This window comes from Notothenia rossii, assembly GCF_949606895.1.
Source record: "Notothenia rossii genome assembly, chromosome: 10".
Taxonomy (NCBI): Eukaryota; Metazoa; Chordata; class Actinopteri; order Perciformes; family Nototheniidae; genus Notothenia; species Notothenia rossii.
In genome coordinates this window covers 52,049,081-52,073,375 of record NC_136908.1, presented here as the reverse complement: position 1 = coordinate 52,073,375, position 24,295 = coordinate 52,049,081, and the positions used below count along the sequence as shown (strand labels likewise).

At 38.5% G+C, this 24,295-nt stretch overlaps 1 protein-coding gene across 2 annotated transcripts; it reads left to right on the top strand.

Moving 5' to 3' along the window:
- Positions 1–778: 778 nt before the first annotated feature.
- On the top strand, positions 779–22,550 carry prkcq (protein kinase C, theta). 2 transcript variants are annotated; one of them, XM_079655416.1, is made up of 18 exons: positions 779–857; positions 9,000–9,312; positions 13,281–13,480; positions 14,787–14,847; positions 16,588–16,762; positions 16,834–16,865; positions 16,964–17,049; positions 17,428–17,557; positions 17,981–18,090; positions 18,370–18,496; positions 18,596–18,756; positions 19,216–19,389; positions 19,469–19,560; positions 19,995–20,057; positions 20,140–20,278; positions 20,534–20,722; positions 20,900–21,028; positions 21,601–22,550. In XM_079655416.1, the coding sequence occupies exons 2-18, from the start codon at positions 9,195–9,197 to the stop codon at positions 21,757–21,759; spliced, it is 2,145 nt and encodes a 714-aa protein (XP_079511542.1). In that variant the 5' UTR covers positions 779–857; positions 9,000–9,194; the 3' UTR covers positions 21,760–22,550. The 2 variants fall into 2 exon arrangements, with proteins under 2 accessions (XP_079511542.1, XP_079511541.1); XM_079655415.1 differs by lacking the exon at positions 779–857 and adding an exon at positions 8,507–8,691.
- The last annotated feature ends 1,745 nt before the right edge of the window (positions 22,551–24,295 follow it).

Sequence of the window (24,295 nt, the reverse complement as noted above, 5' to 3'; positions counted from 1 at the left end):
TTATTATACTGCCCTCACTTTACAAAAACAAAAGCAGGCAAACCACTCAAAAGTCAAAAATCTATTCTTTTTTCATGTGTGTGCTTACTAAGAAATGCATTCGAAATTTCTACTGCGATCACTGACGGTGTCCTACTTCTTTGTTTCATAAAGAAGTTTCAATTTGTATGTGGGTGGATAGATCAATGTGGCGTTCAAGTGTCCTCGGAAATTGCAACTTCTGAATCAGGATTTGCTACAGCACAAAAAACATTGAGACTAAAGGGAATCTAAATGTGTAGAAGTGAAATAGCAAGGAGACATAGCTGTAATTAGGCTTGGAAAATGTGCAATAGGAATATTTCTACCTGAATGCATCATCGACAACACCCTGCCTGAGAAATTGCAGAATCAGTAACATTAAATAAATAACTGAATTGTTTAATAAATAAAGCGTTTTATTTATGCGAGCACATCATTTTATTTCCAACATCTCTTACCATTTTATTGATATTGTATGTTTTATATAACTTCATATTTCATTTTTCAAATTGTATTGCTATTGTCAAATTGTTTTCATCATTGTAGTACAGACATGTTTCCCATGTTAAAGTTTATTTGTAATATTATAATTATAGTTTGTTATTGTTATTATAATACTTCCCGCGAATCCCGCCTCTTTAAAAGAGTCCTGTAAAACAAACCAACTCAGAAGTCTCTGTCTGTGACAGTTGGGTCCAAGTATTCCCAATATTCCTACAGTCTTTGAACGCCTCATGCATGACGGTTAAATGCACCGTCTCTCTTGAAGTGTGAGCAGTGATCGGATGGAGAGCAGCTTTAGTTTGCCAACATTAAACTTCAGTGTGCTTTTACAGGTTAGTACTCCTCTTTGTAATAGCTCCACACATTTCTACTCATTTTAACTTAACTAGTCCTGCTATTGACCGAATCCAAGACATGTTTAGTTTGGGTGTTGTAAAATATAGCATGCATGAAAATACTTTCACACTGTGGTAAGAACAAAAAAATACGAGTGGCTGCGTGCGTCTTTGACATTTACTTATTGGTCTACAGTTTATTGGTTTACACAGGCTGAGAGTCACTATTTCAGTTCCTCTCAGTTGCTTTTTGTCGTGAGACTTACAGTGGGAGATTGGTTATATTAGGCAAATAAGAAACTCAGAAGTGATGATGATGATATGTGTATATAATGTTGTGAATGGATTTCTTTTTTTACTACATTTTCTGTGAGGTATGGTATATTTAGATCCTATATTTAAGTAAAAGTACCACGATGTAAAAATGCTTCATAAAGTCCTGCATTTAAAACCTTACTTCAACTATGAAGGCTTCCAGCTACATGTTACTTACATTTCAAAAGTTAAAGTACTCATTGTGCAACAGAATGACCCCTACAATTTAGGAAGGTACAAAGTGCAATATGTACCTCTTGAATACAGTCAGGTATACTGCAGGTGTTTCTAATTCATATCATAAGTACAGTATAAAATACAGTATAATACTTGAGCAAATGTAATGTCTTCTTTTGCAGCCTTTCAAATACACATTGGCCTTTTAATGTTGATGCTGGTTGAAAGCAAACTCATAACTACCAGGGCTGTCAACATTTGAGTTCAGCTTGGAGTGAGATATTTGTTTGGTGAACCGAAAAAAGAAACGTTCATGTGTACAATGTTACAAATGTATTGAACATCTACAAACTAGGGTTTACCATTAATGTACCAGGTGCTACAGTGGAATACGCACATACACAGTGTACCCGTACAATGAAGGCTCGATAATCAGCTCACAGCATATAGAATGGCATATAGGTGTAAGCAGAGGTAAAGTGCTATTTTATAAGTGGGGGGGTCCTCACTTCCGGGGGGTCCGGGGGCCTGCTCCCCCGGGAAGATATTTTTGTTAAATATTGAAGGGCGAGACACGGCAGGCAAAAACATCGTTTTTCAAGCACTGGTCAATTTTGAGATTTTGTGCTATTTTGATTCTATAACATGTTTTCTTTCAGGCTTTTGGAAGGAAAACGTACAAAATACACATTTAAGTGTTTATTTGACTATAGTTTGTCTATTTGCGTCAGTAGATTTCTCCTAAATTCACCAAAAGTTAGCTTTCTAACGAAACATAAAGTACCGCGACCGCTGTGTGCACCATGTCAACAGAGATATCGTTGGAAAGCTGTGTCTCTCCTGCACAATCTCATCGGATCCAAATATGGTCATTTCCTTTGTATCAGCAACCAATCGGGAAAGCACAAAGGGGTCTTAAACCAAGAAACGAAATCTCATTGGCTGGTGTCAATTTCAGACAACGTGATTCGTTCAGATGCGTCACGTGGTGTGCTAAAACACTTCCTGGTTAGCTTTCCGCTAGAAATGTAAATCTCAAAATGGCAAAAGAACGGCGAAAAAAAAGTTTACAGAGAAGATGACAACAATTATCCCTTGCACGAAGCAAGATTATACAAAAAACAAATGACCCCGAACATGAAATACCTTCACGGAGTGCGTCGAGGCGCAAGCTGTCATCCAGAGAACAAGAGGGCTTAGCTAGCGCCTCGCTGCAATCTTTAAAGGTCGTTTTCTCCAAATGAGTTTTTTCTCCTACTCTGAGTTCGAAATCTCAACTTCAGTAGCACTTAGACACACCAAACCTTCCAGTTATATTCCTATCAATATTATGAAGGCTTTTACAGAAGGGTTTGTTCATATATAATTCATAGCCTGAATTATACAACATTGTATATCTAAAAACATGGCAAAAATTGATATTTTAGGGCTGTTGACAGTATTTTCTGATTTATGGAGTGATAAAAAGAGATATCCAAAATCCCTTCTGTAAAAGCCTAAGATACTAATATGACTACAAAATGAAACAAGAATTTTTAACCTGGCTTTATCCAAAGTTCAGATTTCGATTCCTGAAATGTGTTAAAATATGCACATATTTGATGACATAATGGATAATTTGCATATTTAAACATGCTATTTCAGAAAACTTGTAATACAAAAGACAATTGCCTTATTGTAAGTAATTAACTGGAGAAATTTCTAGCTGATACCTTTAAGTTAAAAAAAGTACCCTATTCACCTGGGGTGTCTCGCCTTAAATGCATCAACCTGGTGCATTTTGAGAGCAAAATGAATTTAAGGATACATCTCTCAACACCCATATGAAACAGAACTGGAAACAGATTTTCTTTTTCTTTATGGATATTTTACAAATCACTCCCCTTTTAAACTGTATTCTTGTTTTACTGTCATAGTATTTCATAACTGTTTTTCATGTATTCTCATAAATGGTGACCAAAACGTTTAAGACCCACTGAGATAACTAAACTAAAGTTAACTACCTAAACAGAGTCCCTTACTTCACTGAGCTGTAGTTATCTCTCTCAGCCTGACAGGAGAGAGCTCTCCCTGACTCCTTCTCATTGTTTGAGAAACAGCTTCTATCCGTTAACGCAGCTAGCTAACCAGATGCTAACAACAACAATGCAATTAGTGAGTTTGGTAGAAATATACTGTATAATAGTAAAGTTATTTAAGATGATGCCATATTTATTGAAGATTTTACATTAGAAATATTCCCCAAAATGATTCAAAAGCATATTCTTCCAAACTCTCTGCTGTAGTATGACCACCAGGAGACTATTGATGTGTGTAGTGAGTTTGGCAGTAATAAGCTGTATAATAGTGATTGAATACTATTGTATTCACTTTTTTCAGAGTTGCACTTTGCAGACGGTCCCTGAGCACTCGTTTCTTCTCCGGCTGCGGATAGAGACCAATGTAGTGTCTCCAGCTCGGAGGACGGCGCGTTTTGGCTTTTTTTGATCAAAATGTGATTGTAGTTCGTTGTCAACCTTACCACAGTACTTAGGAGACGTCATTTGTGTCTGAATAACGTTTTGTTCATGAGTTATTGATCCGTGAAATCAGAATCTCCCAATATTGTTCCAACTTTACTGAACTAAGCCAGAAGACCGTCTCATTTCGTAGACCGCTCGGTTTGCTGTTCTTTCACTTTATTTTTATATACATTTATTTTGGACGAAAACTTAGCGTGAGGAAAGGCAAGTGTGGCGTGATTGCGTGAGATATGGGTTAATTGCGTGACTCTCACGCTCAATTCGTGAATGTTGGCAGCCCTGTAACTACTTTATGAATCATATGTGTACAATTAGACTCTGAATATAATAAGAATAATACATTTGATTTATATAGCACACTTTAAAGACAACGTCATCTCAAGGTGCTTCACAAAGCTATAAGGAAAATAAATAAATAAAAATATATCTAAAGGAGCATATTGGATCAAATATGGTAATATAAAAAAAAATTAAAAAAAATTAAGAGCATAAAAGGTTTAAAAATAAATAAATAAATGAAGTAAAGGACAGTCAGTAACGTGCGGTGTGGAACAGGTGGGTCTTGAGGCATTTCCTAAAAACTGAGAGTGATGCCGAGGTCCGTATGTTCTCTAGAAGCTGATTCCAAAGACGTGGACCCAGGGAGGAAAAAGCACGGTTTCCCATGGTGACCAGTTTTGTCCGCAGAACAGCCAGGAGATTGTAGCTGGCTGACCTGAGTGTGCGTGAGGTATGTGAATGTTTTCTGGTTAGCAGTTCCTGTAGGTATATGGGGCCAGTGTGGTTAATGTCGTTGAAGACCATTATGAGGACTTTGTAGTTGATCCGGTGAGTTACAGGGAGCCAGTGGAGTGAGTGAAGGATGGGGGTGATGTGCTCTGATTTGCGTGTTTGTGTGAGTATCCGGGCGGCACAGTTTTGTACATATTGCAGTCACTGAGTGGTTTTTTCTGGAATGCCTGCAAGCAGAGAATTGCAGTAGTCAATGTGGGAAGGGATGAAGGCATGAACCAGTTTTTCTGCGTCTGGTTTGGTGAGGGAGTGTCGCATTTTGGAGATGTTCCTCAGGTGGTAGTATGAGGCTTGGCAGACCGTCTTTATGTGTGCTTGGAATACAAAGGGATGAGTCCAGTTTCACAACTAGGCTCGTTACAAGTGGGGAGAGGGGAATGGAGTGGCCATTGATGCTGATATGAGGGATATCAGTTTTTTGTGTTTGATGTGGTGTTCCAATCAGAATGGCCTCTGATTTGCTGCTATAGTATTCAGTTGGAGGGAGTCGTTGCTCATCCAGTGGTGTATGTGTTCCAGGCATCTTGAGACATTTGAAAGGGACAGATGTTTATCCGGGGCAGTTAAATAAATCTGTGTGTCATCGGCATATGTGTGGAAGCTGATGTTATGGCTCCTCAGTATTTGTCCCAGGGGAAACATTTAAATTAAAAAGAGCAGTGGCCCAAGGACTGACCCTTGGGGTAAACCAGAGGTGACACAGTGGGTGTCGGAGGTGCTTTTCCCAATATTAACTATTGCTGTCAAATACTGTCAATGTAGTGGAGTGAAAAATGTCATGTTTCCCAATGAAATGTAATGAAGTAGAAGGAAAAGTACTGTACACATCAACATGAAAGGCTAGTAATTGGCTACATTTCAGCCTTGCAGATACAGTTTGCATATTAGCGGCATTTCAAAAGCTTTTTGGTTGGGAAAAACCTACAAGTTGCAAGTCGTTCATAAGTAATGATGTCTTGTAAATTGATTGTTTTGTGTCTAAAAAGTAACTACAGTTTTAGTGGAATAAAAAAGTAATACAAAAATACAATTGATGCTGATATGAGGGATATCAGTTTTTTGTGTTTGATGTGGTGTTCCAATCAGAATGGCCTCTGATTTGCTGCTATTCAGTTGGAGGGAGTTGTTGCTCATCCAGTTGTGTATGTGTTCCAGGCATCTTGAGACATTTGAAAGGGCCAGATGTTTATCCGGGGCAGTTAAGCTTATAAAATGTTGTGAAAGTGACATCAGAGTACTTTAGAAAAATACTGTTAGTTACAAATCAAAAATAAATTGTGCAGCAGCTACAGCAACAATAAGACTATCTTTTAAGCAGAAAAACTAGACTTAGAGATACAAATAGTTGAATGGCCGCTCTTTACCTTGCCTTTTTGATGTTGTGTTAACTAGCATGCTATGTATTAATGAAGGCTGCTCTGGGTCTGCTTTGTGTGGACTTTCTGTTCTATCTTTGAATGAGTGACCACTTCAGGGACATTCGGAGCTATAGTCAAAGGCTTCTGCCACACACATGGACCTCTGGTCAACAACAACAAGCACCCCCTGCTTCCCTGACTACTTCAAACAGCTTTAACACACACATCCACACACACTCTTTGTGCTTTGATGGCACCCGGTACACAGGGGTGAGGTGGGAGGCTCGTTTGACTTTAACCTCCCTCATGAAAGCTTTTTTGAAAGGTCACACTCCTGCCTGACCTTCCCTGTATCTCCATCTGTGTGTTTGAGGATGGGTGGGATGGCATTAAAGCACCCATGGGTGGGTCGCAGTAAAGCAAATCCACCTTTTTAAATGGCACCCTGATGCCTGTCCACATAAAAGTGTGTGACAGTTCCTGTTCAATGTTAAATAACCCAGATTGGCCCACTAGATCATTAAGGTGTATAACAATAGCCAGTGTGTGTGTCCTCATGTGTTGAAAAGCACATTAGACTTGAGTTTGAGCTGCGGTTTCTCAGCTTGCTTTAACAATGACTGCTCTGTGTTGGTTCTTTCTAAATCCTCTTACATTTAAAGTACAGTTGCTTCATGAGGAAGAAAGAGACCATAGATGCTGTACTCACATTAGGATCAACTCTAAGGCTATACAGTATTTGGCCTTTTATGAAACTATTCACTTTATATTGTAAATTATGCAAGCTTTTAAAAACATATTGATCCTCTGCTTCAAATCTGTGCAATATGTTAACATCAATGACCCAAACAAGTATGTAAACAAGTATTTTAAAGAGTGAATATAAGTAAAATTTCTGCATTTATTTTGTTAGGTTCGTGTACTCACATTATCTTAGATGTTTCCAACCATTTTCAGAGAAACCTGTTATCTTAATCAAGGTAAATTGCGTTTCATTTGGTCGCCTGCAATGGTGACATATTCACTTAGATATCATAAATTCACATTTTAGTCCACTTTCAGCCACACTTTAAGAAGAATCTTTTCAGATCTTGGTGGTTTTTAACTCTATCATTTACCAGATGAAGGATTTAATTTGTTAGACATATGGATCTTAAGTTAGCAGAGAAACAAGCTGAGCAAACATGCAACAACTGGGCATCAACGTATGCTTTTTCACCATTTAGACTTTTAGAAAGTAATCAAACAAGATGGAGAGAGGATCCTAATCATGTACTGACTTCTATTCGTCCTTTCACAAGCATTTTGCTGTTCTCTGACTTGCATCTCAAAGTGTAGAGCGTGTTTTTTTAAAAAACGTTTTCAATCTAATGTTTGCAACAGCCCCACCACAAAAAGGAAAAATAAAAAGCGTCAAGAGAGTCAGGAAGTGTGGTTACATCGTCAAAGCAGAAGCACCGGAAGGTGTTCTCCTGCTGCAGTTAACATCTTACAACAGGTTCGAGCTGCACCTCTGCACATTTAAATGTTCCAATCTGAGTAGGTACTTGTGTGTGTGTGTGTGTGTGTGTGTGTGTGTGTGTGTGTGTGTGTGTGTGTGTGTGTGTGTGTGTGTGTGTGTGTGTGTGTGTGTGTGTGTGTGTGTGTGTGTGTGTGTGTGTGTGTGTGTGTGTGTGTGTGTGTGTGTGTGTGTGTGTGTGTGTGTGTGTGTGTGTGTGTGGGTGTACAATCTAAAAAGGCTGGTTCAAAATCAAGAATAGCACAAATGTAAGGCCAACTATGAGAATTAGAACAGTTACTAAATAAGTGTAGTGGTCGGTTGATATGACAGCTAGTAACAAGGCTACAGCTGTGCCTCAGTTTCATATAGCAAGGTTACTCTTAATGACTTGGTAACAAAAATGTAGGACATTGCTTTAGAAAAAAAATGACCTCACTTAACCATACTAACGTGCAAATAAAACATTTTTAGTTTTGATGCGCTTGAACACATCTCCATGTCAAAATGAGTGAAAGTACAATATTCCATGTTGAGGAATCTAAAACATCTCATTCATTCAATGTGACTGTGTGTTGTTCCCATGACACACAGACTCAGGGTCAGTGAGGTAAGTAGAGTGAAGAAGGAGATGACTCGCTGCTCCTGATCATCACAAAAGTTTTGTGGACTCAGGCGCATGCGGTCACGTATTCCTGATCTGGGTTTAGTATTTCAGCTCTATTAATAGTCAGCCTCCACCACACACACACACACACACACACACACACACACACACACACACACACACACACACACACACACACACACACACACACACACACACACACACACACACACACACACACACACACACACACACACACACACACACACACACACACACACACACACACACACACACACACACACACACACACACACACACACACACACACACACACACACACACACACACACACACACACACACACACACACACACACACACACACACACCTTTGGCAGGCCTCATATATCACATCGACCGTCAACAAGACTTTGCCACCAGGAAATCTGCTGCAGAGGAGGCAACACAAGTAGTTAGTGTAGTTAATCACACAAGATCATTCTTTTCAAATGTTCCCAAGGTTTTTAAATGCTGACAGCTGCTTCTTACGTCTCCTGAAGGTATGTGTAGTTTTATTTCAACTTGTTTATTATCTTTCTCTTGCTTTCGAGGAGTGAACAAGGCTCCTCAAACATTTTCCTGTCACTACATAACACACTTTTAGTCTGCTGATTTTGTCAAAATATGTTTTTATTTAATTCTAAAATGGAGCACATTTCTCTACACCCATTTTTCCCCAGGATAAATAAGAAGTCCTGACTCTGATTTGAGAGCCAGCTGCAGCACAACAAGTTCAAACTCACGTTAGAGTTTGCTCGTGTGGTTACGAGTGATGTAATATCTCTTTCTCTGTGTCTTTCTCTCACAGGTAGTTTAAAGCATCAAGGGCGGAAAAACAGAAACACCTCCTCCTTTGCCTCCTCCTCCTCTTATCTTTACTCTGGTGAAAAAGGGGCAGTGCGAGGAAAGGAGGTTTTAAAGCGCGAACAGAAGCCCTCAGATATCACCTATTGAACTGTTTACTGGAGGTTGTTTGGATATTTGAGCGTGAAAAGCTGCAGCCATGTCTCCTTTCCTGCGGATTGGGTTCTCCAAGTTTGAGATGGATCCGGGCCTGGCCTACCATGAGGAGGTGCTGAACCCGTACTGTGCCGTTTACATGAAGGAGGCCATCGACACAGGTGAGGGACTGCTGGATTGATTTCCATTTTGAGGAATATATAAGCTATGTGTGACGTAAACAATAAAACGTTGGGTTGTTAGATATGTGGCTCTTGCTCATCAGTTTTTAACCGCTGGGTCAAACGTAAAAGCTTTTTGTACATTAACGTGAAAGTCGGGCTGCCTATTACAGATTGATTCAACTTTAATTCCAGCTCATGAAAGCTGAAACATTTGCACCATATGTTCACTGGCTCTTTCTCTGACAAACATGAATTCCCCTTCAACTCGGGAAGAGATTAATTTAATGTCCAGTAAGCACTTGGGTGTTTTGGATCAATATAAAAATGTGGAAGTAGTAACCCTATTTTAGACTATAACAATGCAAAATGTGGCATAAGGCAAAGTATGACGCTTTTCAAAATCATTCATCTCCTCTGCACTCAAACTTTTAAATTCTTGAAAGGCTTTTAACTTGATTATTTATTTATTTATTTATTATTGTGATGCTATGAACTATTTATAGTGTAAATTGGAATTATCCACATCTGTGCTCCCGAGTGTATCTGTGTGTTTTCTTCTTGTATGTTCCTGCCTGTGCACATGACATAAGCTGCTGCTCATAACCAATTGCCCCTTGCGGGATTAATAAAGTTTTTGATTGATTGATTGACAGGAATCTCATTGATAGTCTCTGGACAATCAGCTTTTTCACTTTCAGTTTATTTTTTGTAAATGTCGCTTATAAGCCCCTAAAGCTGAGTACGTTTAAATTTGTATAGATATATATAATGTAACACTAGGAGATGTGAGGTATAGGATGGCAGGCTCAAAGAGATAAAGATAGAACTGGAAAGGCGTGTGTCTGCATACATCTTTTAAAAGTTCATTAATTTTTCAATATCTTCATTGCAGTTGTTGAATGTCACATCTTTGGGAAACTTCCCAGGGTGATAACAGACTCGGAGCAGATATCTTTGTTCTGCGTTCGGTTATCTTTATCCGCAGGGGAATATGAGTGCATTATAGAGCTAAAAACAGAGAGGGAGGAAAGAGGAGGGCTCGGATGTTTCTTATCCTCCCTGAAACCACAAGACTGAGCCCAGAGAGGCCCGGTTAATATTCTACACACTACTCTCTCACTGCAGGGACCATTCATCTTACTTTCATGTCACACTAAGTTAGATACACATCTGTTTACATGCCTGAATGACACATGAGCAAGCAATACAACTTAAAGGGGGAAATATGGAATAACCTGATACTGCTCATTTACTTCAAAACGGCCATAATAATGTAAACGTGAGCTACATTTAGGTGAACATGTACTATCAATTATTGTTGAACATAATTATTGATGCTATAGTGAACTCATTATGTTACTGTTATAGCTGGTAAGCTGAAAGATGTTTCTACTTTATATGTTGTGAGTATCTTAACCTAAAGTGTATTCATATATCATAATGTATTAGTTGATCAAACTTATACTATTTGCCTCCAAAATGTAGTGCAGAAGAAGTATAGAGTAGCATCAAATGGAAACACTCAGGTGAAGTACAGGAACAGAAAAACTGTTCAAATCGCACAGGCAGGCCAAAAAGGAAAAGCGCACACACACACACACACACACACACACACACACACACACACACACACACACACACACACACACACACACACACACACACACACACACACACACACACACACACACACACACACACACACACACACACACACACACACACACACACACACACACACACACACACACACACACACACACACACACACACACACACACACACACACACACACACACACACAAATAGTTTTTCCCATCAGGCACTGCGGCTGATTCACCTTCAAATAAAAGTGATGGAAGAATTCGATAAACAGATTTTGCTATGAAGTCATGTACAAAGTAAAGAGTGTTTGAGGCGCTTTATATCTTTTCTGGACCAAATTCAGACTGCAACATTCAAAACGATCATGGGGTTGTTTTTAAGGCAAGTGTCATAATTAGCAGTTAGCACTTTCTAACTTGTCTGCTTTTTTTAATCCAGTTTAATGAACATTGTTTAAGTTTATATAGATTGTTGTTTATATTGAATATTACAAATATTCATTTCTTCAATGTTTATTCTTAAATGAAATAGCGTATATGAAATCACATTTATAGAAATCAAGTCAATCTTGTTGTCGGGTTTTACTACAACAAGCCTTGGTTTAGTTGTTGTTAAGGGGGTCTTTTAATGCCAAGTGTACTTCACTCATAATACCACAAGCTTGGTAATTCTCCCTTATGAGGATTAAGGATTTTGCGTAAATTCTATTTATACCAGTTTTGAAAGGCAGAAGCAATAACTTTAAATGTATACGGTTTAACGTCTCCAATAAACTTACTTAATCAAACACCAACAGATCATAGATCATCTGCTAAAAACGTGCTTTCATTTATAAATTGTGTGGTGTCGTTGAAAAATGTAAACTCTTTTAAGGCAGCAAAGACCTGAGAGCACACTTCAACCTAAATGCTATTGTTGCACGTTTCCACAGAAAAACACAGGAACTGTCTAACACCAAAACATGTCACCCCTCTTTTTGCCGCGAGGTAACTTTCTTTGAAGCTGGTGTAGACTATGTGAGAAAACACGGTGTGCTTTTATCAGACGGCAGCTGGCGATGAGCCGATGATGGAGAAGGCTGCAGATCACTTTAGGGGTAGAAAGCTTAGCGGGCTTTACTTTGGAGGCAGCAGCATGGCATGTGGCCGTTATGCAAGTGGATATATGTGATGATACTTCAGAAGAAAAATCAGCAGATGTCAATTATTTCCTGGTATATTACCAGAAGTGTTTAGGCCATGTGATATGATTTAATCCCTCAAAACTGTGACGCTATAATCATAAAGGGCTGCGAAATGTTTACATGGTGTATCTAGGGCTGCACCATGTGGACAACATAACTTCATTGGGATCATTTTGACTGATATTGTGATAACGATACAGGACATATTAACCCATTGTTCTAATTATAATGATCAAATATAGTCAAATGATTATGTACTGCAAACAAAATGTGTTACCCATTATGACACTTTGCATAAGATTACCATATTTGAATGGAAAGAAATCATATTCATCTGCTTTTAAATGACATATGATCTAATCCCCAGAGATTGAAACACTGTACATTCATCCGTTTTCCCAGGGATTAATTCCTGGTGTTGGTTTTCCATCACTGGCAGGAAATCTTCTCCATTTTCTAGATGTTAACATTTCAAATGTTTATGGTAAATCCTTAAAGGATCCGGCAGGAGATATTTTACATTTTTGTTATTTCAAACCTGTGATTTCAGCCGGAAGCCAATTTGTTCTTTCTGAAGATCTCTAAAAAAAAAGTAATAAATTCATAGATTCAATATTTTAAAAAGTGCTTGATAATATTATAAATCAGTATTAGTTTGTTTACAGAAGACCTTACTTAAACAGAAATAAGAAAAGGGGATTTTTTTTGGGGGGACTATTTTCCTTGGCGGATTAATAAAAATTGGTTCTCTAGTGATTACTGTATGTTTGGAAGCAGGATATGTTTAGCATATATATATATTTTTTTTTAATAATTTAATTATCAATGTTTTGATGTTATGTACAGTGTTGTAAGCATTAGGACAAAATAAAAGGCCATTGTGCTGATGAATGGCAAACGTTAATGACTAATTAAATCACCTTTACCATGAGGTCAGCATATTTTAAATACTGATTTAAAAAAGGCAAGACACTCTAAAACTCCTGCAGTGAAGGACAATTTTTGTAGGACATTTATTTGGTTTTCGCACAGGTTTTTTTTAGATATTTATTGGAATCAAAGTAAGTAAAAAGTGAAAATCTCTAAAATATCTTATCTTTTGTCTGTTATTAACAAAAAGTAAAGAACCTGCCAAATTAACTAGCTTCTTTCTCATTATTCCTTTTTGTTTTTCCAGAGAAGGGCCAAGTGCACAAGCAGAAGAAGCCCACAATGTACCCCCCATGGAGCACCACGTTCGATGCCCACATCCACCCCGGGCGCATCATGCACGTGATGGTGAAGGACCGCACAGCCGAGCTCAAGTCCGAGGCTACCGTGGCTCTGGACTCTCTGGCAACGCGGTGCAAGAAGGAGAACGGCAAGCTGGAGACCTGGGTGAGTGTTCACATTAGCATTTCAATATATATTAACACTCTCATTGTGTGATCTGAACCAATCAAATATATTTTACTAAATGTGGTGAATACCATGTGTGTGTGTGTGTGTGTGTGTGTGTGTGTGTGTGTGTGTGTGTGTGTGTGTGTGTGTGTGTGTGTGCGTGCGTGCGTGCGTGCGTGCGTGCGTGCGTGCGTGCGTGCGTGCGTGCGTGCGTGCGTGCGTGCGTGCGTGTTTTTTTCCTGGACCAGCTGTTTGGTAACTCCAGCTAAAAATCAAGATGGGTTTACTCAATTTCGAGTCAAATGGGCAAATGTTAGAAGTGGTAATCCGTCTTTTATTCATTAACAAAATGAACAAATGGGCTTTTTTAAACTACATTCATTATCGTTTTATGAAAAGTAATACCAGGAAAAGCATAAGCAAAAATAATACAATCTCTGATAAGATTAACCTGTGCCTCTCCTCCTATGATGTATTAAATATCTGCAGTTAAAGAAGTCTATGTTGTACCCTTGAATGGGATTTTATAGTGTTGGATCCCTTTAAATGTACAGAATGGGATTAGGTGGGTTTTTTCTTGTGTTGTGTAACAAACTCTGTTTTAGTAATCCCAACTAAATCCTTCTTAGAATACATAACACCACTGTATACCAAGATCTCATGTGTTTAAACTAATACAATAATAATGACAATCCAATAAAAAAGTTAAGGAGGCATTTTCTATTTGGAATGAAAATAATGAGCATGAATTATTAATCCTAGAGCAGTTGTTTCTTAGTTTGGTCTCTTGCAAGGTTAACCACAGAAGCTTTTATTTCAATTATTTAAAACTCTTAATGTGTCTTCCTCCTTTATAGTCCTCCCAAAGTGTCAAACATGCTTTATTTAGATGTTAAAATGTACATAAATTAGGTGTTTATAGTCTCCAGTTTAAATCCAGCTGGGCATCATTGTTCATTTCCAGTCATCTATCTAATGAGAGCAAAAATGTCCCAAAAGGCCCTTATTCCTACTTTAGTCTGGGTAACATCTTTAATTATAAGCACGTTAGGCCGTCCCTGCTAATGTTTATCATCCACTTGTTCCTGGATTTATTTATTTTAAGACTTTGCATCGGGTTGATAAATCAAACCAAACATTCAGATTTCCTCCCCACTCTGGTCCTCTATGTCTGTTTGAGTTAGAATATTACATTGTACGTTTATCGCGTCAACATCCCTCCCTTTTCAATTCACAACATCTAATTCTGTCCTGATATGCTGCTTTTAGTCACATGTTTCTGTTCTTTTTGGATTTGTGTCAGCTGGACCTGAAGCCACAGGGCCGCCTGCTGATGGAGGCCAAATATTATCTGGAGAAAACTGGTGAGTCATTAATACTTATATAACTCCACCTGCTGCCCCTCAAACTACAATATACTGCAACACTCTGGGGTTACCATCATCTGCAACCAAATTCATATTTGTTGAAACGATGAATCACATTGCTTAATAAAATCAGTCAAACTGAAAGTGAAAATAAAAGATAGTCATCTTAATGCTCGGAAATGATAAAGTTGTAGTGTCAAAAAGGAAATGCTTTTTTAATCCTTAACGTTTGATGATCTGCTGTGGTCTTCAGTGTACTTACATTTTTTTTTTAAGCCAAACTATGTATTGCTGAAGTGTCTGAAATATATACAGTTTAATCACTACAAAGTTATTTTAGAAAGTAGACCACACTACCCACATTTTTCTAATTAAAAAGAAGAACCTTTGAGTCCCTGCCCACTGCGTGCGTGTGGTTCAATGGGGCTTTACTGACATTAACCAACCAAATGCTTGAGAAGTCACTGAGAACTAAAGGAAGGACTCATCTCATGTGTTCTAAGAATAGACCGTGCTAATAGGAAATCGCTGCTCAGAACAACAGGTGGTAAGGCAGCTGCTACACAGAGACAATTTCATCTATGGCACTTCCTCCTGAACTCCATAAACACTCAATCATCTAACATGATTGATTATCTTATATTGCACATATTTACATGAGCAGCACATTTTCTTTTATATTAAGATGCAATGAGACTCCTTACAGATTAATAAGAGTAAAAGCAGTACATAGCAAATGAGGGGATAAATATTTGCAAAAATTAGCTGATATGTTTCTGCAAAATAATTCAAGAATCGACAAAATGATTATCGATAAAAATGAAAATATCTCTTTAAAATCTAGTGGCTTTAAAAAGGTCTTCAAGAAAAATATTTTTCAAAACAAATGTGAAAAAAGATATGCAATCTCAAACTATTATTGGTACATTAAGTTGTCAAAAACTAATTTTAAAAACTCTTCCCATCTTTTATATTAAACTGAAGCATTTACATCAGTCAGCAACAGAGAAAATGTTTGCATATGAGACGGTTTAAACCAGGGGTGTCAAACTCAAGGCCCGGGGGCCAAATCCGGCCCGCGACTTCATTTTATGTGGCCCCACAAGAGCTTGCAAAGAATATAATATGTTTGTTATACGGTTACATGGCGTTTTACAGAAGAACGTTGCCCATAAACTACATGTCCCACAATGCATCTCAAATTACAATTTTTTATCTCAGAATTTGATTTTTTTTCTCAGAATTTGCCCTTTTCTCAGATTTTTTTTTTTTTTCAAAATGTCCCTTTTTATTTAGCTTTTCTTTTAAAAATCATTTTGTGACGTTCTCACTGAAGAGACTTGCAAATATTTGCCCTAGACTTCTGCTTTCAGACCGAGTTAATTATGAAGTTATTACCCTATCCGATAATAATCCAATGCAGAGGCAATAATGTAATATAATACATTATTTTATATATATTAAATATGTACATTTATATAGTCTTAAAGTTACGACCGGCCCTTTGAGTGCAACCATAATGCGAATGTGGCCCGAGATGAAAATGAGTTCGACACCCCTGCTTTAAACAAAATGAAACCCACAAAACTCTCATAAATCCACAAAAGGTGAGAAATAGAAACTTAGGTGTTAAAACCTTCTTTCCAGTAAACAATCATTCCTGTGAAAGATGAGCTCTACCAAATGTGTTTTTTCATGTTTTATCGTTTATATACAAGGTTACATGATGTGTTTCAGACGCTGCAGGTCAGCCTGAGGAAGAGTCGGGACAAATGAGAGAGGGTCTGTTCGCCCTGCATCAGCGGCGAGGGGCCATCAAACAAGCCAAAGTTCACGTTGTCAAATGTCACGAGTTCAGCGCCACCTTTTTCCCTCAACCCACCTTCTGCTCCGTCTGCAAAGAGTTTGTCTGGTACGAAAACTATCATCGACAAATCATCATGTTTTGCATTATAACGACTAATTGGTTTTTTTCCACCGCAGGGGTCTAAACAAGCAGGGGTACCAATGCAGACGTGAGTGTCGGATGAACATTTTCCACTGATGTATTGGAAGTTTAACAGTGCCTTTTTTCAACCCCATAATGTCCAACTGTCATTTTCGTTTTCTACAGAGTGCAACGCAGCTATTCACAAAAAATGCATAGACAAGGTTATCGCCAAATGCACTGGTTCCGCCATCAACAGCAAAGAAACAATGGTGAGTATCTGCCTCAAAATCATTGTTTCACATAAACGCTCTTATGTCATAGCGTCTGAGCAGTCACACTAAAAGACTTGTGGTTATACTGCTTACTAATCACCTCACACAGAGGAATCATTAAGCCACACATGTCTCGTCTCATTCGCTGCTTTTATCTTTTGACTCACTTCCTCCTCAGAGTTCATACGCATGAAACCAAAAGAGAATACTAAACCCTTGTTGTAATACGCAGTGTAAGAAGAACAGACCTGCCCCCCTCTGTTTAGGGACAGGAAGTGTTCTCTATATTTTAAAATAACAATTGCACTACAGGCAAGAAAGTATGTATTTTGTGCCAGGGCCTCCATGCTGAGCTGTATGATGTGTGTCCTGCAGATCCACAAGGAGCGCTTCAAGATCGACATGCCGCACAGGTTTAGAGTGTACAACTACAAAAGTCCAACGTTCTGTGAACACTGCGGTACTCTGCTCTGGGGGCTCGCCAAGCAGGGGCTCAAATGTGAGGGTGAGGGGCGGAAGATTTAACATTTCTGTGGATTCATTACTAATTTATGTTTTGTAGACACACCTCATACACATGGACTTTCTTTGTGTTACTACAACTGATTAAACTAATGGAACACTTGCCTTGTAAACACACGTTGTTTGTTCCTCGATTTGTCTTTCCTTTATGACCTAGAAGGTTACTACATATAATGTAGGGTAACTTATAATAAATGTTATTCATGATGGTAAAAGAGCTAGAAATACCAACTACAGAAGCAGATATATTTAACAAACAGAATTAGTACCAGAAAAGTTATTTCCTCTGTAGCATCACACAATTAAAATTGGAGGTAGAATCAGTGCCATAGCCATCGTAAATACAAAAGGTCCTCAAAAAGGCATGTTTTTTATCTGCGGTAGTAATTCTGTGTTTTCTGTGCAGAATGCTGCATGAACGTCCATCATAAATGCCAGAAGAAAGTAGCTAACCTATGCGGGATCAACCAGAAACTCATGGCTGAAGCTCTGGCCATGATCGAGACTAAACAGCAGGTGAGACACACTACACTCTGCAATTTCAAAACATTTTCATGTGTACATTTTGAACTGCCTACGTTATAGGGAATAATGGAGATATATGAAACGGCCACCATTTTCGGTTGAAGCGAATGTTTTGCAACTTTTTTTCTTTTGGAATTGATCATGTTAAACCTTCTTCAATAAACCTTACTTTTGGAATCTTTGCAAACTTTTTTGTTGAAAAGGCTGTTTTCAGAGGCCTTTCCACCAACATGTTAGACTTTAAATCTCAGCCCTACCTTTTGCCTTCAGGCCAGAAGCTCCAGGGACACTGAAATGGAAATCGTCGGCAGAGAGGGTCCAGTCAGTGTCGACCAGCCGGGGGTTATCAGAGCTCCGTCTGGGTTAGTAACGTCCACAGCTACATCTGCAAACAGAGGTACATTAGTTTCAAAAACCTGCACCCTGTCCTCTATTCTCGACGATAGTTTTTCTAATATAACGCATATATTCCCCCTTCCTGCTTCATGACCTGAAGAGATGCAGGGTGTTTCATGGGAAGGACCGGCAGACAGGAGCATCACTGAGGCGCTGAAAGAAGAAGAGCCTCTGTACGCCGTCCCAAAGAAGGACCAACCCAGATTCACCGTCAATGACTTCATTCTGCACAAGATGCTCGGGAAAGGCAGCTTCGGCAAGGTACAGCTTCTGATTCAAAGAAAAGCAAATGCACACAGGGGGATTTACAGCAGAACTCAGCGAAAAGCATAATTCCAGCACTCTTCTCAAACTATAAGACTTAGTATCTGCCAGACACTCATTAAGTAAGTATTTCAGCATTATTAATGGTATGTTTCTAAGTAATAATAACTTGTTATAGCTATGCACAATAACAAACGACACATTTAGGGGAATACGTTTTCCATTAGTATGTCATCAGTGATATTTTAGTTCTTCGCATTAATTCAAAGCTTTCATACATGACATTATGACACATTTTGGGCAACCCTTACTGCCGCTAGTTTCCACAGGAGACCAACAACTTGTTGCTTTAATGTCAGTGGGAGGCAGTAATCACAAAGGTGTTTCAGAAGTGCGAGTGTCAAAGAAAATATAACTGTCCAGCCGCAGCAGTTTTAACAAATCTTTCTGTTACAGGTATTTTTAGCCGAGCTGAAGAGAAGTGGGAATTTTTACGCAGTGAAGGCTCTGAAGAAGGACGTGGTGCTGATGGACGATGACGTGGAATGCACCATGGTGGAGAAGAGGGTCCTCTCTTTAGCCTGGGAAAACCCTTTCCTCACACACCTTTACTGCACCTTCCAGACCAAGGTAACACCAAGGAACACTTGGATTCATCTGTACATTTACTACAGTCACACATCTGACCTTCCTACATGTGTTTATCCAGGAAAACCTGTTCTTTGTCATGGAGTATTTGAATGGAGGGGATCTCATGTTCCATATCCAGAGCTGCCACAAATTTGAATTGCACAGAGCCACGTATGTATCCCGGCAATATGCTAAATTTGTTAATATGCCCAACTTAGGTCTGTGCTGTTTGGTTGGGATGCTTTGCTTGCTTTTAACCCTAACCCTAACCCTAACCCTAACCCTAACCCTTGGCAGGAGTGTGTAGTGAATACAAATGTGAATGTTTTCAGAATTGCAAATTCACATACTATCAATACTTAGTAGGGATGTCACAGTACCCAACATTTTGTAGTAGATACAAATACCTTTTGAATTCCAAGATTCTCAATACTTATTTAATACCATGTAAAAGTCCCCCCCAAACTAACAGCCTGCTGGTAATGGCTTACTAAATCATTCATTTAGCAGGCAGTAAGCAGTACATACTGATTGAATATGTAGGAGGCAAGACTAAACTAACATCCCACATTTTTTTCCTCGCTACCATTTATGTTTCTCCACAGATTCTATGGAGCAGAAATCATCTGTGGGCTTCAGTTCCTGCACTCCAGAGGAATCATTTACAGGTAAATGTTCAGTAAAAGCTAGAAACAGAACTGAACCTGATGAAAAAACTGTTGGTGCTCATATCTTGCTGCTCCTCTGCAGGGATCTGAAGCTGGATAATGTGCTGCTGGACTCTGAAGGTCACATAAAGATCGCAGACTTTGGCATGTGTAAGGAGAACATGCAGAACGACACCCTGACCTCCACCTTCTGTGGGACGCCTGACTACATCGCTCCTGAGGTGATCACACACAACAAATATTTACATTTGCATAAGACTATATATAAATGGGCAAACCAACACTAGCAGATGTACCTTAAGTGGTAATTCACTTAAAGCATTTTCCAAAAGTGTTATCCTACCAAGCACAGATAATGTAATATTACTTCACCAAGGAAAGATCTATGGGTATCAGACTGCATGTAGAATGTTTCGAAAGCGAATTAAAAAAAAGCTACACTGTATGTTTTTAACCTTTATGTAATTATATATCAGATACTGCTGGGTCAGAAGTACAACAGCTCAGCAGACTGGTGGTCATTCGGGGTTCTGCTCTACGAGATGCTGATCGGGCACTCTCCATTTCACGGCCAAGACGAAGAGGAGCTGTTTCAGTCTATACGGACCGACAACCCCTTTTATCCCCCCTGGCTCTCCAAAGACTCCAAAGACCTTCTAATCAAGGTCAGACGTGTGTTTCAAACGTTGTACTAGGGGTACTAAAGAAGTACATTTATACAAGCAAAACATTCCTTGACTCATAAATTCAGTGTGGCCGGATTTAAACAAGTTAGGTTTTTTTTTTTGTGGAAAAACGTTTTAAACTGCCTGTTTGTAACCTTGGTTTTGTTTATGCCGCAGCTGTTTGTGAGGGAGCCTGAGGAGCGCCTTGGACTGAAGGGAAACATCCGACAGCACAAGTTCTTTAGCAGCACCGACTGGAACAACCTGGAACAACGCAAGGTGGCACCGCCCTTCAAGCCAACTATAGTAAGTGCAATCACATGCTCTCAATTTTTCAATTAAATTTGAAGGGCCTGATTTTTGCTAGGAAGCATGGTAACTGAATATATTTACCTACTTTTAAAGTGAAGAATAGGGCTGCAACTAAAGTTAGTTAATATGAATCAGGATAAGCCAACACTTACAGTATTCAAAATCTAAGATGATATCAAGTCTCATATCAGAATATCAATATAATATTGATATATTGCCTAGGTGCTCTAACGATCATTGTCATTATCCTTTTTAGTGATTATTACACTACTTTAAGAGGGCACATACTGAAAGGATGTCAACAGTTCATCTTTGTAAACCTTAAATAAAAATGTATAAAGTGTTTTTTAGGATTAATACTGTAATAGAAAGGTTATTTTGCGATACAATACTGTATAAATATTTTTCTAATACTCCTATTCTCATCTAATGACCAACATATTGAGTTACATGTATTATATATATAGTCCAATAGTTAAGGATACATAATACTTTCAATTGGTGTATATTGTTATTATATATATATATGTATATGTATTTACGCATTTTCTCTTCCACTCTGACAGTCATCCCCCAGTGACTGCAGTAACTTTGACAAAGAGTTTATCAACGAGAAGCCACGACTGTCTTGTGCCGACCGTACGCTCATCAACAGCGTTGATCAGACGATGTTCAAAAACTTCTCCTTCGTGAACCCGGGGATGGCCCGCCCGGCAGCACGCTGAGCACTGGACAAAACAACCTACTACATTACAAACAGGCCGCTCACACACAACCAGCACTTACTGAAACTGAAATGGACTGCAGAGACTTTAGACTGTGAATGTCACAAAACTCAACTGTATCTGTAATTATGATGATAACCACTAAAGTGTGTGTCCTCAGTGTAAGGCACAGACATGGCTACTATGACAGTATATGTGTCTTAACTCTTAAGTCTCTCCATTTAAAATAGTGTTAAAATAAAACTAAAATATCCACAAAAAGCCTTTGGTAAAGAGGCCCAGAACACATACCAAGAAGTCCTTTATACTCACACACAATTCATCAATTGGCATACACTGTATATCACCTATAAATCTTGCCTTCGCGCTCATGAAGGTGTGTTTCTAAATCAAAAGGTGTTGTAAAAATCTTACGGAGCTTCGTAGTAATATGTGAGGGTAAAGTTCTTCAAATAAAAGCAAACAAAACATGTGGTTACAGATAATTAATGTTATTGTTTTCTTTCCTGTCTTATTCCCTAGCCTGATGAGTATTTTACCTCCATGTTCGATACAGATGTTAAAATGTGTTGTGTAAATAAATGTAACGTCATTCTGTCGATATACTGGACTGTCAGTTGGATGGATATCCGTTAGTGTGTAGCAGGATTTAGTTTACATGTATTTTCTTATTGAACCTCAGGAGTTTTATTGATGCTATATTTTGGATCAGGTACTTAGATCAGCTGCATACTGTAGTTGTTATGGTTCTATTCATTGTGAATCATGTCTAATAAAATATGAGGTTTGTATACTGTTGTTTGTTTTGTTTATGACTTAACAAAATGTGAGGGGTATCTATAAAGATATACTGAGAGTTGAGGTGGAAGAATAACCACGTCAGGTTTTCCAAATTACTTGCACAAATTAATTAAATGTTAGTAAATTACTACTCTACTCACCACTTGCTTATTCATCACTCACCACTAGCCTTTTTCTTTTTAACCCTTTATTATAACCATGGGAAGCTTAAGCAAGGGATGCGTACTGCGTTTAGTGGTTAGCAGAAGTATTCAATGTGAACCTGTTAGCCAAACGTGTTTCGGACATATGAAACTAGCCTAAAAATTACAATATGGAGAATGTGTAGCCTCTGCAGCCACAATGAAGGCCAACTACCATGTAGCCTCTCTGGTCCAGTTTAACTTAGTGACATCATGATAAATCAACATTTTAATGTATTTATTTTTGAAAAACTTGCAGTGCAGTTCACCCCCAGTTTGTACATTGTATGTTACTTTACTAGCCGATTTCATATTTAAATGCGTGTGATGCTAACCGTTAGCTAACGGCTAAATCGTTTTTGGGAGATACATTGAAATAAAGTCCAAATTTGAGGAAAAAACTGAAAACACTTACGGCAGTTTTGAATACTTTTCCACATTCCTGCAATACTCTTCTGGCCATTTCAAAGGAAAACCATTCCACTCTTTGTACAAGTAATGCCTTTAAACTTTTTTCACAAGACGTGGCTGCTTAATTGCTAATGTATACAAAGATGGCAACCGGAAGTGACATGTCCGTCGTTGCGCACACCTGTTAAGCCCCAAGGTCCCCGCCGGCGGGGATCCTGTTTTTTTTTTCTCAGGACACTGTGTCTCAGGGGATCTTAATATTTAAGAACCTATTAATGTGTTATACCAGATTAACGGAAATAATCTCAGCTAATTGACGATATAAACCATTTTTACCAAAAAAAAACACAAGTCTCATAAGAAGCATCTAAATGACCCCTGAGTGATCTGAACTTGCGACAGGGGAAGCAAAGAAAGACATCACAACACGTACCTTTACGTAGCTTCTAGGGAGATCGTCTCACCGTAGCTGTTAATCTGATCAAAAGAAGTGTTCAATGGCATTAAAACGAGAAAAAACGCGGCTGAATCGGTTAATCCATAGGTTGATAAAGTTCCTGGGCAATAATTGGAATTATTTATAATCCATAATTCCATTTTTATGTAAAAATCGCAGAGCAAAAGTTAGCTGCTAATGGTAGCCACCAGAGTGGCTGCTGCTTCCGGTGTTGGCTATTCGGCTGTATAATACACACACATGACCAAATAAGGACTATGTGGGAGTTCCCCTCGATTCCATTGGCTCTGACGGTTAGAAAGCGATGTCACATGTCAAAATCCAGCAGGGGGAGCCGGAGATATGGAAAATCCACCCAAATGGCCCTAGAAGAGGTTTTTTTTTGCTAAATATGTCTAAAAATGTCAAATATCACTTGTTTTGCATCAATCTTGATACAGGGTACTTATATGTTGTACTTTGGATTCCTAAAGCTTTTAGTCTACTAACCCATCATCCAAGGTTAGTTTTCACTATAAGTACAACATATATTTTGGACGGACACCATCATTTACAGTTTTTTACCATGTTCAATCTGAATTTTCTTTAAAATAAAAAACATCTACATTGAATCTGACTTTTCTACATCCAACTGACAGGTTTATCATTACTTTGAGAAAAAAGATGATTAACTTAACCCTTTTAG